The sequence below is a fragment of the Orbicella faveolata genome, unplaced genomic scaffold (assembly GCF_042242905.1).
Source record: "Orbicella faveolata isolate gen_17 unplaced genomic scaffold, um_ofav_v1 contig_35, whole genome shotgun sequence".
Lineage (NCBI taxonomy): Eukaryota > Metazoa > Cnidaria > Anthozoa > Scleractinia > Merulinidae > Orbicella > Orbicella faveolata.
In genome coordinates, this window is record NW_028301564.1 from 28,101,786 (window position 1) to 28,114,839 (window position 13,054).

Genomic DNA, 13,054 nt, shown 5'->3' on the forward strand with positions numbered 1-13,054 from the left:
GAGGTTGAGAGAACTGACTGAAATTCTCTTCAAATATAGATTAATGTTCTCTTTATGTCAAAGTAACTGCAAGCGAGAGAAGAGAGTTTTCTTCCCTTTTCATCGTTTGGGAGAAAATGTAAATGGTCGTGCTCGGAAAGGAACGGCGATAAAATGGATAAAACTTTAGTAACTCAGTATTTTATGATCAACTTTACTTATCATGATTCAGTCTTCGGTGTCACCTAAGAATAAATGTTAATTATGACCTCAAAACTTTCACAGCGTGAAGGCAATATCGAACCGCTAAAAGGCTGAAATTGAAAAGCTAGGGAAACTAAAGGAAAAGTTAACGACTAGTTCAAAAGGAATTCACTCAAGAGAGGAAGAGAAAACATAAACTTGCCTGAAGAAGGCACATCAACGAAGACATCCTCGCTCTTGCTCCTGCAATGCAACGGCGACCGACGCTAAACTGGGTGTGTCATCTTACACTTCTTCATATATATATACCAACATTAAAATTCATTCCGACCAGCTATGAGAAATATGCTCTGCACAAAAGGACTGCACTACACGTGCACGTTGCGATTGTGTGCTTTGAATATACAGTGTATGATGTGAGAAAAGAGAAACTTGTCCGAAAGCTCGCACCTGAAAAGAATTTTATTCGGGTTTATTGCCAAGAGGGAATAGTTTGAGTGTAAAGCTGTTTTATGATGCATGGGCGTTGGGAAGCGAAGATCTAGTCTTCATTACAAATATGCACGTGTGCCCGATCTCATCCAATAAAAAATTCGGATTCTTTTTGTAGCTAAGACTTAAAAGGAATTGATATCAAAATAACGAAATTAAAGATCCAGCGAATTTGAAATGTCGTTTGAAAGTTCATAGTGTAGGAAAGCATAAAATAAATTGAACTTGAACTTTCAGCGCTACAGTGTTTTGCACGAAATGTTCGCGCAAGAGATGATACCAGGAGACAATAATAATATGAAAATTTCATAGCGCCATTTCCCAATTCGTCAACGGCGCTTTACAAGAAATTAAATCTATAAACAAATACCTACAATAAAAAATTGTGAAGAAAATGTCAAAAACGGATAAAAATTTAAAAAAGATATGTAACTAAAAACTTCAACTTAAAAATGCTGGTTCAAAAAGCCACTTTTTCGGTTTACTTTTAAAAATGTTCGTAGAAGACGATTCTTTAATATCTTTTGGAAGTATGTTGCACAGTTGGAGACGACACAAATGAACAGTCCCCGTAGCCTTTTAAATTGAAACTTGGCTTGTAAAGAAGATTCTGAGTGGACGATCTAAGTGTTCTCGCTGGGTTGTAGGGCTTGAGCAGATCTACGATATACTGAGAAGCTTCACCACGAAGAGATAAGATAATGAGTATAATTTTGAAGATGATTCTTTGTTCTACCGGAAGCCAATGAAGATTCTTGAGCCAAGGCCCCACCGGCTAAGAGAAGCGAAAAGGACTATATATGGGGACGAGAATGGAACGTCAAAACCTACTATACTAGTGCCCAGTCTTTCTTTAGGCACGGGGTCGTTCATTTTGGCTCGTTTTTGACATTTAAATTGTTCAAGTATGACATAATGGGGGAAGACTTTAGCAAATAGTAATCTGGGAGAGCAAAAACATTCTGGTACATTTTTCAAAAGGTTTAAAAGTTGGGCTCTTATACTCCATCAAAACTGCAGTAAGCCACCTTAATGTCTTGTTGACCTTGTTGATTTCTGTCATTTGAGAGAAATAAAATCATACTCCTGCAACACAGTTTTAAACAGTCTGACGTTTCATCAATGCAGCTTTCATCATAACAAACAGGAAACAGAAAATGTCTTAAACTGATCACCTTGAAAGGGAGGCTAAATTGCATTTACATGACGTACAAAGCGTTTCCGCTAGCCAGTAGGGCAACATGGCTTCGAAGGTAAGTCCATTTTCGAGGAGTGAAATCCAGGAAGCGATTAAAACTCAAGGAGAAATAATTAGACAGTTAAAGCTTGAGGAACAGACAGATGAAGTTAAAAAGAAGGTAAATTCTTACTGTTTTTTTTTTCCAACCAATTTCTTTAACCTTTAAGAGCTTCGAGAACGTGTCGTTATTGCATGGGTTTCACGTGGTGTTAATGTAACTTCTTATAACTAGGGTAATAAACAAGGACTCGTCCACCTAGGCCAGAGCAAATTGAAAACAGCGTTTTAACTCTGAAGACGCATCAAATGTATTCTGTCCACACTACGCTGGATAAATTTGAAAACGCACCAATTTGGCCGCCATTTTGGATTTGTGTTTGAAGAAAAGACTCGAGTAGGGAAATCACACGTTTGTCGTGCGTCATCGATTTTTTGTGTCCACACTACAACGCAAAGCTGGGATTTTCAAATTTCTCCGGATTGGAGAACGTTTTCGAAAAGCTCCGTTTTCAGTGGACATTTTCTTCGGTTTAGTGTGGACAGAGGCCTAACATTGTAAATAAGGCTGCAGTTTTCAAACTTCTTCAGCATAGTGTGGCCACAGGGCTTAAGGGTGGCTTGAAGGTTCAACTTGTGTAGTTATGGCTAGCTTTGGTCAATAAAAACTACAGTTAGAGACTGCTCTAAATTCAAACTCGGTTATTTCAAATTCTCCAATATTGCAAACTCAATCCTTTGGATTTACACTTGATTTCTCAGTTGTTTACTGTAGAGTATTTCAAACTTGGTTACTTTGGAAGTGATTTCTGTTTCCTTTTGCTTAAAGTCAACCCATCTACTTTGAACTCCATTGTTGGAGTTTAAAATTTAAAAATGAACATCCTGCCATCAGTCCATGTTAGAACATTGCAGGAAAACTACAATTTTGGGCTTTTCATTTTTTGCTTTATCTTGTACTGTGACAAATTTGTTCTCTTCTGGTGCCTGTTTCCCGAAAGCCCCGGAAACTTTTCAGGCCCGTAAAGCCATAGCAAAATCTGGAACCTTATGATTACTGAGCTGTTTTATTCACATATTCTTAATATGAAGAGAAGTTCCCTTCATACAAGAAGTTTCAGGCATATACACTTCTCCGTTTTTAGATACAGATGGACTAAAAATGGCTTTACAGGCCCGAAACTTTTCCCGGGCTTTCGAGAAACAGGCCCCTGGCCTTTGGTTAATAAAGGAGACGCTCTTTTTCAGATATTTGCCTTTCTATAGCTCATGTACACCTGTGTAAACTTAATATATATAACTTTTGCATGTTCCTGTATTGTGCCAGCAATCCGCTCCCAACTTCCAACCGATGTTGACTCAGCAGTCAGTATAGTATATTATAATAATTATTGTAATATTATTTACAGAAAATGTGTTCAGGGAATTTTTGTTTCAATTCCTGCCAAAATCATCTCAGTGGTTCTATACCATGACTTATATTCACAACCCACAAATCTGTACAGCAAATGCCCATTCAGCTGCAATCATTAACAGTCTGTACATGTACGTGTGTGTTAGGCGTCAGTCATGACCTTCACTGAAATACTCTTACATTTTGGTTATTGATATAAATTTTGTAGTGTTTAATTTGGAGAATACTGGTGACACTTGGTTTCTGTTTCCAGACATTATGATGATGTCCACTAAATTGATCAGGAATATTTTAAGCATTCCTAAATTGTTGCGAGCTTCTTCCTTTTCCTGTTCACGCTGTCTTGACAACCAGGTCAGTGGCAGCTTGATACTCTATGTACACCCAAAGAAATCGTCACTGAAAAAGTGATCTGATTAGCATTGGCACCTCTAGCTTAGGGTTAATTGTGCATTGTTTATTGTACATGTATCATATATTTGTAGCTAATGTGTATACAAACATTTAAAGTTGCAGTTGTAGGTCCTTACAGATTTCACTTTAGTTGGCAATCTTCCATTTACAAGTGCTCCCTTAAATTCACTGAAAATGAGCTGCTTTTACTCACCATAATTAAAGCAAACTATATATTGCTCACTTGCGGTCAGGTGTTTCCATTTTTTCTCTTCTTTTTTGAACACAGATAAAAGAAGAAACAGCAAAATTAGTAGAACTGAAGAAGAAAATTGATAATGATCAGGGGAGCCAGAAGTTTGTCCTTAAGACACCAAAGGTATGGTCATTCAAATAAAGGGAAAATTGTTTAAAGAATATCTTCAAGCTTCTCAAAAGAAGCTTGTTTACTGATAAAGACTTCGGAGATTTAAATAACATAAAACTTTCATTCTGATGATTCAGCTCTACGATAACAGGGCGTGAATAAAGTGCTGTCCAGGACAATTAGATTTTTCTCCTGGGCAAGTAATTTTTCATTCTCATCAATACACAAATTATACCAGTGTCCTGTGGGAGGCGCGGTGGCCTCATGGTTAGTGCGCTCGTCTCCGGATCGAGCGGTCCGGGTTCGAACCCTGGCCGGGGACATTGTGTTGTGTTCTTGGGCAAGATACTTTACTCTCACAGTGCCTCTCTCCACCCAGGTGTATAAATATGGGTACCGGCGAACTTAATGCTGGGGGTAACCCTGCGATGGACTAGCATCCCATCCAGGGGGGAGTAGAAATACTCCTAGTCGCTTCATGCTACAGAAACCGGGATAAGCTCCGGCCTGGTGGGCCACTTGGCTCGTATGCAGACTTAACCTTTACCATCGAGCAAACAGTCACTACAAGTAACTACATACATGAAATTTGTTTTCACTGCACAGTTAACTTTGTAACTTATGGACAATAAGTCATAGTTAATAATTATGTGTTAATTCAAAATTTAAATATTCTTTTCAAAAAACATCATTAAGTGCATCGTAATTCATGCACATCTGTACATGTTTTGTTATCTCTTTGTGTTTGCAGGGAACTCGGGACTATGCCCCAAAGCAAATGGCTGTCAGAGAGAAGGCATTTAAAGCAATCATCAGTTGTTTTGAGCGACATGGTGCTGAGCAGATTGATACTCCAGTCTTCGAAATGAAGGTGCAGTTATCTGTTTAGAGGTCATTAACATATATAATTCCCAATTGCCACACTGCATGTCCACTGCCAGACATTTACATGGTTAGGGTTAAGGAGAGTCTAAATTTGGCATTGTGTGGTGGCATTTGGGGCAATAGCTATTGTGGTCTTGCGTATTTTTGCTGGATATTTTGTGGGTAACATGTAAGTTATTTCCCACACCATTGTTGTAGATATCTGGCTCACCACAGGACCAATAGTAACCCTGGTTTTGCTGGGGGACAAACTCCTTCGCCAGCCCAGATCCAGTCATCTGGTTTGGTTTCTGGTTTTTTACATTTACCTCATTCTATGGTTTGAATACTTTCAAATGTTTATGATTCAGATCAAGAGTACCTCTTTGAATACTGGGCTGGGTTGTTCAACAGCTGGTTAATGCTAACCCAGGATTAAACATGAACCAAAGTATTAAATTTTTCAATTGTATGACAATGTTTGTCAGTGTCTATGTTTTGTGTAATTTGAGACTTTTTAAATTCAAAACTGAAGGACAGACAATATGAACAGAAAACCTTACCGAAAATTCTTGCTAAACCTGGGTTAGCTTAATTGGGCTTTGAACAACAGGCCCTTGACAATTTAAGAGCAAGGAAGTATCTCTGTGTTTTTAAAACTATCATAATCAGTTAGACAAGGTGTCACCTTTAACAATGCTAAATAATTTAATGTGGACTTAAAGCTCAGTTGAAATGCTGCTCCAAACTTGTGCCTGATTTACTGTGTGTTTTCAGCAGTGCATTCTAATGCTTAAAGATTTGTTTAGATCTAAATGCTGAGTAAAATGATGTTGTGTGTTAGTTTAGCAACTTCTAACATTCACAGTTCATTTTCATGTTTTCCTTTTGTTTGTAGGAAACATTAACTGGAAAGTATGGTGAAGACTCCAAATTAATCTATGATCTTGCTGACCAAGGAGGAGAGTTGTTGTCACTAAGATATGACTTGACAGTATCCTTAAGGTGTAGAAATAAATAAATAAATAAATTAATTAATTAATAAGTGTAATCCTTAAGGTGGAGAAATGATGTTTTACTTGATGGATGTACTTGTCATTAAAAATTTATTATTTGGCCAATAGTGAATGGTGAATGATATCTTGTAAAACTTTTGCATTTTATATGTTGTCGTCAAGTTTGTGCTGGATCAAATTGCAGCTGAATACAATAACAGCATAGTTTATATTGTTGAAACAAAAGGGAAGAGTATTTATTTACTGGTAATGATTTCTCAAAATGGTCTGATTGTTATAGGAAGGACCAGCTTGTTATGTCATAAACCAGAGGTCAGTAAATTGGCTTATCATATGTGATATCAAATCTGCCCTCTACCATAATTTATAATTTCTTTTTCGCAGTAACATTTTAGATACCTTAACAGTGTTTTCAGGTGCCATTTGCAAGATATGTTGCAATGAATAAAATTGAAAAAATCAAAAGATATCACATTGCCAAAGTATACAGGCGAGACAACCCAGCCATGACAAGGGGACGGTACAGGGAATTTTACCAATGTGTAAGTCATGAGCTTTAGAGTGCTTTACACATCACGGGAAGCTTTATGCCTAGCCAGCCCACCACAACACAAAACAAAATTGTTCAAATCGAAATTCATTGTTCAGTGAAACAAAGGAAACACAAAAGTTTTTTTTTTGTTTCACGTTTGACAGAAAGATGCCACTAGGAAAACCGACTTTTTTTGCATACATGTACGTTATATCTCAAAAACGAAGCAAAATCTAGCAACAAAAAAAATACCACGGGTTTGTTTAGGTGTGTTAAGCAATGTCCAGTTTTGGCAATGTTCAATTTTAGCCAAAAATCACTAAATACCCGTTTTCCACCAAGGCTTTTTTTATTTTAAGAAGCCTTGGAGCCAAATGGCTCATAGCTGCTGGAGCTTATCCCAGTTTCTGTAGCATGAAGGAGCTAGGAGTACTTCTACTCCCCCTGAACAGGATGCTAGTCCAGCACAGGTCACTCCCCCGCAGTTTGTTAGGTTTCTCCAACAATTTGCCAGTACCCATTTATACTCCTGGGTAGAGCAACATGTAAAAATAAAACAATAGGCCATCTCCAAGTTTGCACCTACCTCTGCCCCAAAATGAGTCCCCATTCCAAGGTGTTGCCTATTAGTAACTATTTTATACCATGCCATAGAAAATACAGTGGCAAACACAATCAGTGCAACATATGCACGGGGCACATTGGGAAGGGTGTGAAACCACCAAGTATAAAACTGCTTTCCTGTATAATGATTTGCTGTATGTTCTATGCTATGGTATAAATCAATGTATTGGACCTGTCAAACATATTTCATTATACTACAAGGTATTAAAAAAAAAAAACTGCTTGTATTTCCTTTAGGATATTGATATTGCTGGCCAGTATGACGCCATGATTCCTGATGCTGAGTGTGTCAAGATTGTATCAGAAATATTAACAGATTTAAAACTTGGAGATTTCACAATAAAGGTAACTCCTTAGAAGGAATAATGGTGCATTTCACTTGCACTTAGAATTTGTAACTTTTGATTAATTTCAATCAATATTTTTCATTCATTCATTCTGTTTATTTACCCTTTTATAATGTTAACAACAATTTGTAAAAAAAGCAAAAAAAAATAGGGTAAATAAAGGATGTTGTTGTTGTCGTAACTTGCAGGTTAACCATCGTCAGTTGCTGGATGGTATGTTTGCTGTTTGTGGGGTGCCAGAGGAGAAGTTTCGATCCATTTGTTCAGCCGTGGATAAATTAGACAAGGTAAATTGATTAAGAACTAAGTAAAGCTTCATTCTAAGGAAAAGTTATGTAAAACTAAGTATATTCAGGATAGGTTGGGAAAATAAGTATTGTAATCTGTATTGTCTGAGTCCCAGGGGTACTCCGTTATACGTGCTATATAGGTATGTGCGGTCCCAAAGGGTAAGGTTTTTCAACCATTTTGGTCAGAAATAGGGTATGGTTTTTGCACTCTAGCCTAGAATTGGGTATGTTTTTAGAAAAAGCTACTTTTTCATCATTATTGATAAGACCGTCAACAAAAGCCTTCACAAATTATGTTTACAGCAATTTAAAATTGGTCTGAACTAAGGAACTAATTATAAGGCAGGTCTGAAACAGGGTATTGATTAAAGGGTCAGGTCATAAATAGGGTATCGAATTTTTGGTCAGGTCATAAATAGGATAGGGAAAATTGCAGATTTTGGTTTTAAATAGGGTGAATGTTTTGGGAATTGGGCCACAGACCCCCACCCAATTTTTCTTTAAGTACCCCCCCCCCCCACCCCCCTGCTGGGAGTCTGAGAAGCATAAAGATTGGGCACCCTTATTATTCAGTACAGTACTTATTGTTATTGACCTATGGTTTTGATGCTGTCCTGGGCATTACTAATGTAGATGTTTGACAAAGCATTCCTGGACATTCATTTCAATTTCTTTCTTTGGTACTGTAGCTTCCTTGGGAAGACGTGAAAGCAGAAATGGTTGGAGAGAAGGGTTTGGAGCCAAGTGTGGCAGATATGATCGGAGAATACGTAAAACTTAAGGGAGGAATGGAACTTGTGGAACTCCTGACAGCCGATGAAGCTCTTAGCAGCAACAAGAGTGCAAAAGCAGCGCTAGACGACATGAAACTTCTTCTTCAATATGTTGACTTGTTTGCGATTGCAGATAAGGTTAGTTCATCAAGCAAACTCGTCTCCAGATCGAGCGGTCCAGGTTCGAGCCCTGGCCGGGGACATTGTGTTGTGTTCTTGGGCAAGACACTTTACTCTCACAGTGCCTCTCTCCACCCAGGTGTATAAATGGGTACCGGCGAACTTAATGCTGGGGGTAACCCTGCAATGGACTAGCATCCCATCCAGGGGGGAGTAGAAATACTCCTAGTCGCTTCATGCTACAGAAACCAGGATAAGCTCCGACCTGATGGGCCACTTGGCTCGCATGCAGACTTTACCTTTACCATCGAGCAAACAGTCACTACTAGTAACTACATACATGAAATTTGTTTTCACTGCACAGTTAACTTTGTAACTTATGGACAATAATTGATGGATGTCCCAGTGTCATGCCACGCCACATGTCAAACACCCTAAGGAAAAAAATGTAAGCAACTCTGCGAGTTCAGTGTTTGATACTGGTTTAGGTTACATTAACCTCACTTTCAGTTTACTCTCTAATTGTCAGTGAGCCCCGCTTTTCTTTTCATAGATCACTTCCTTTACTGATTTTCTCCAATTCAACAACAACAACAACAACAACAACAACAACAACAACAACAACAACAAAAAGACTAAAAATTCCACCCCCCCCCCCCCCCGTTTTTACTTTTTTTGCAATAGTTGACCTTTACTTTGCTGCATGGAAAGTTTGTGGGAACAATCTTGGCACCAGCATCCTTAAAAAGTAAATAAATTGTTTTTGTATTTCAGGTGTCTTTCGATTTGAGTCTGGCCAGAGGGTTGGATTATTACACAGGAGTAATATATGAAGCAATATTAACAGGAGAACAACCTGATCTGGGAAAGGCTGCTAAAGGTATTAAAGTGAAATGAACAGCAAAAATGGTACATTCTAAAGTAAAGTTTATGCACTGGTTGCTTATTTTACCAGGTGAGCCTGTGGGTGTTGGGTCAGTGGCTGGCGGTGGTCGCTATGACAACCTTGTTGGGATGTTTGACCCCAGGAAAAAAAAGGTAAGGCATGGCTAACTACTGTATCAGGTACATACATGAACATGTAGCTGGAGTTTTCACAACCAAGCGAGTTTGCACGCACTGACAAAATCACCCAAAACATTTTTATTTCACATTCTTTAATCCATTGAAGGTGAAGGCTAACTCGAAATAGAAAGTCCATAATGAGTTCAGTGGTGCAAAATCAGTGGGTGTGACCTCACTTGGGTGTGACTCAATGGGTAACACTCCTGTGTGATGAAAAGAAAGAGAACAGTTCTCATAATGACGGCTTACAAATGGTGAGTGTAAACATAAACAAAGCAATGTACTGGTCAATCAGAACTTCAGGTAGTAGCCATGCACCTGTTGCCAAGCGAGTAGAGGATGCTGCTTGGATTGATAAAAAGTGGCCCTCTTTTTATGCTCGTTGGCTGTCAGGAGCTCATCCTAGGCAGACTAGAGCAAATGTTTAGAGTCTGAGTCAGTCAGATTTGCTGTACTTGGAAAAGTTACTGAAAGTGAATTAAGACTCAAATTGATACTCGATTCCATGACAATAGATTATTAAAGGAGCTCAGTCTCTGGATTACAAACGACGAACTTGAAAAATTTAGGCTAAACTTTTCAAGATGCACAAACTGTGACGTAGTTCTTTTTTTTGTTGTTAATTTACTTATTTGCTCAATACTCTAGGTAAACTGTTTATCCCGTCAATAAAAAGGAAAGCAACTTAAAGAAATGCATTGTCATTAAAATATTTTGGCCACTGCTCAAAATAAAACTTTACACTTGAGTATGCTAAGAGATCTGACATGTGTTTATTTGATTTTTGTTTATTTTCGAGGTTCCTTGTGTTGGTGTAAGCATAGGAATTGAAAGAATATTCTCCATTCTGGAAGCTAAAGCTGAGGTACAGTAACATATAACTTATTCAGGATGCACTTTACAATTTCCACATATACCTGGTAGTGTTAACTTATCACCCATTCCGTGTGGGGAGGCGGCGTGGCCGAGTGGTTTTGGGCATTGGATTTTAATACCGCTATCTAGATTTGTTCTCGGTAGTCCCGAGTTCAACTCCTCGACGGCGTTGTGTAAAAAGCCAACTGGTCACCCTCCCACTAGTTGGGATTCTTAATAGTTTACGTTCCGTTTGAAATATTTGGTTATTTATTTATTTATTGATTTACAGTGACCCCAATTAGCACACCAGTGCTAAATACATGTGACACTTAAGTAACATTATTTATTTATTTGCTCAGTGAAGAAGTCCAGGGTACTTGATCGATCATGTTTGTTGATATTGCAGGCGGCAGGCAAAGTGCGAACCACAAAGACGCAGGTGTTAGTGGCATCCGGCCAGAAAAATCTCTTAAATGAACGCCTTAAACTTGCCTGCCAGCTGTGGGATGCAGGAATTAAGGTAATAACCATTTGAAGATATTAATTTTCTGACGTTCGCTTAAACTACATCAAGCTCGGTTTTCACTAGTGACGTGCGCATAAACACAATGATCTGCGTGCTGAGCTGCTCTTGTTTTTGGAGATGTGCCCGGAGTTATACCCAGTGAAACCAGTTAACAGTCAATATTGCTGTTGGCATTTGATTTAGAGTAAGGGTTATTCTCGTCCAGGGCGGTTTCAGTGCTCGTTCAAACTCGTGCAGCCTGCTGTGACGTTAAGATATCTTCTTCTCAACCCGGCAATCTGGTGCAAGGCTGAATCGGTTTCCACGACATCTCACCCGTATGCCACCCGTTACATGTGACATACAGAGAAGTGATATCCGTGAAAGCTTTTCTAGTAAGCTCCAGCTCTAGTTTGTAGATGGGCGTTGGCCTCATGGTTAGTGCGCTCGTCTCCGGATCGAGCGGTCCGGGTTCGAGCCCTGACCGGGGACACTGTGTTGTGTTCTTGGGCAACCTCACAACGCCTGTCTCCTCCCAGGTGTATAAATGGGTACGCACTACCGGCGAGTTAAATGCTGGGGGTAACCCTGCGATGGACTACATGTAGCATCCCATGTAGGGAGGAGTAAAAATACTCCTAGTCGCTTCATACTACCGGCCTGATGGGCCACTTGGCTTGTCTTCACAATTTGCCTTTACCAGCGCTAATTTATAGTTTGTTGCGTTTTTCTCTCCTTTTCCAAGGCTGAATTATTTTACAAAAAGAACCCAAAGATGCTGAACCAATTTCAATTCTGCGAAGAAAATGGAGTTCCTTTCTGTGTTGTCATTGGCGAAAGTGAGATTGAGAAAGGTGGTGTAACTCTTAGAGAAATGAGCTCCAGAACAGAGGTAACATAACCACACAATGCTGGTCTTTTGTTTGTTGTTGTTTTTATAGTGGTCAATGCGCTTAGCTACACCTAGCTAGTTCTCATTCACTTAGACTGAAACAAAGAAATATTTTAAGTAAGCATAATAGGCTTAAGAATCTCATCTGGCGGGAGGCAGACCAGTTGGCTATTTACAAGCATGACCGAGGAGTTGAACTGGGGTCTACCAAGAAACAGCGCCAGCTAAGTAGACTTGAACCCGGAACCCGCGACCTCTGGATTTCAAGTCCGGTGCCTTCACCACTCGGCCACGCTGCCTCGTCCTGTTTCTTGTCAACCTGGTGAATTATATATGCATCTCTTTTTCTGTCTACACAATTGCGATTTTTCATTTGCTTTTGTATTTTTGTCTTCCAGGAACCGATAAAACGGGCAGAACTGTGCGACGAAATCAAGAGACGGTGTGCAGAGCTTGAAACACAATCAGAATGAAATTTATAACCCACTGATAAAAACAGAAGAAATTTGACGCCATGGCTTGTTCCCAGTCATCTCTCAAGAAACGCGGGTGTAATTTGTCTCATAAGACTTAAGAGTAAACTAGTGACGAGTCCGTTTTACCCCCGTCCCTGTCCTCTCTTGTAAACACTTCATGACGCGGGTACAATTTTCTCACAGTAACAGACGACTGGAGACATCTCGGCTGGACGCCTGTGTTCGACGAGTTGAAGAAGAAAACTATAGATACAAACGAGACCTGCAATTTTCAATTGAATAAACTACATTCTGTTGTTAAGACTGAACCAAAGATGTATCGTAACGCACAGTGTTCCCCCCCCCCCCCCCCCCAAAAAAAATAGTTCAAACCTGATTCGCTGGGTTCTGACGATCTTTCGGTGCGAAGTCCAGTAATATAAAATAGACGGTGCTTTTATCCAGATAGGATTTTCAACAGGAGGGCCTTGAGCTGCATTTGGCATATAGTTAGATTTGCTTGTATTCTCCTATGGGGAAATAAAATTGATCGCTGTCTAAAGTATCGTACGAAGGCCTTGTAAGAGGACCTTTTTCTCCATTTGGATGTCCGGTCTAGCAGTCCAC

The 13,054-nt window shown here is 39.3% G+C and overlaps 1 protein-coding gene across 2 annotated transcripts; it reads left to right on the forward strand.

The window, feature by feature from the left end:
- Positions 1-1,863: 1,863 nt before the first annotated feature.
- On the forward strand, positions 1,864-12,749 carry LOC110046708 (histidine--tRNA ligase, cytoplasmic-like). 2 transcript variants are annotated; one of them, XM_089272740.1, is made up of 15 exons: positions 1,910-2,033; positions 3,580-3,680; positions 4,009-4,098; positions 4,838-4,957; positions 5,849-5,944; positions 6,383-6,508; positions 7,360-7,467; positions 7,658-7,756; positions 8,449-8,670; positions 9,427-9,532; positions 9,608-9,690; positions 10,517-10,582; positions 10,982-11,095; positions 11,826-11,972; positions 12,371-12,749. In XM_089272740.1, the coding sequence occupies exons 2-15, from the start codon at positions 3,585-3,587 to the stop codon at positions 12,443-12,445; spliced, it is 1,548 nt and encodes a 515-aa protein (XP_089128866.1). In that variant the 5' UTR covers positions 1,910-2,033; positions 3,580-3,584; the 3' UTR covers positions 12,446-12,749. The 2 variants fall into 2 exon arrangements, with proteins under 2 accessions (XP_089128865.1, XP_089128866.1); XM_089272739.1 differs by lacking the exon at positions 3,580-3,680 and having other exon boundaries at positions 1,864-2,033.
- The last annotated feature ends 305 nt before the right edge of the window (positions 12,750-13,054 follow it).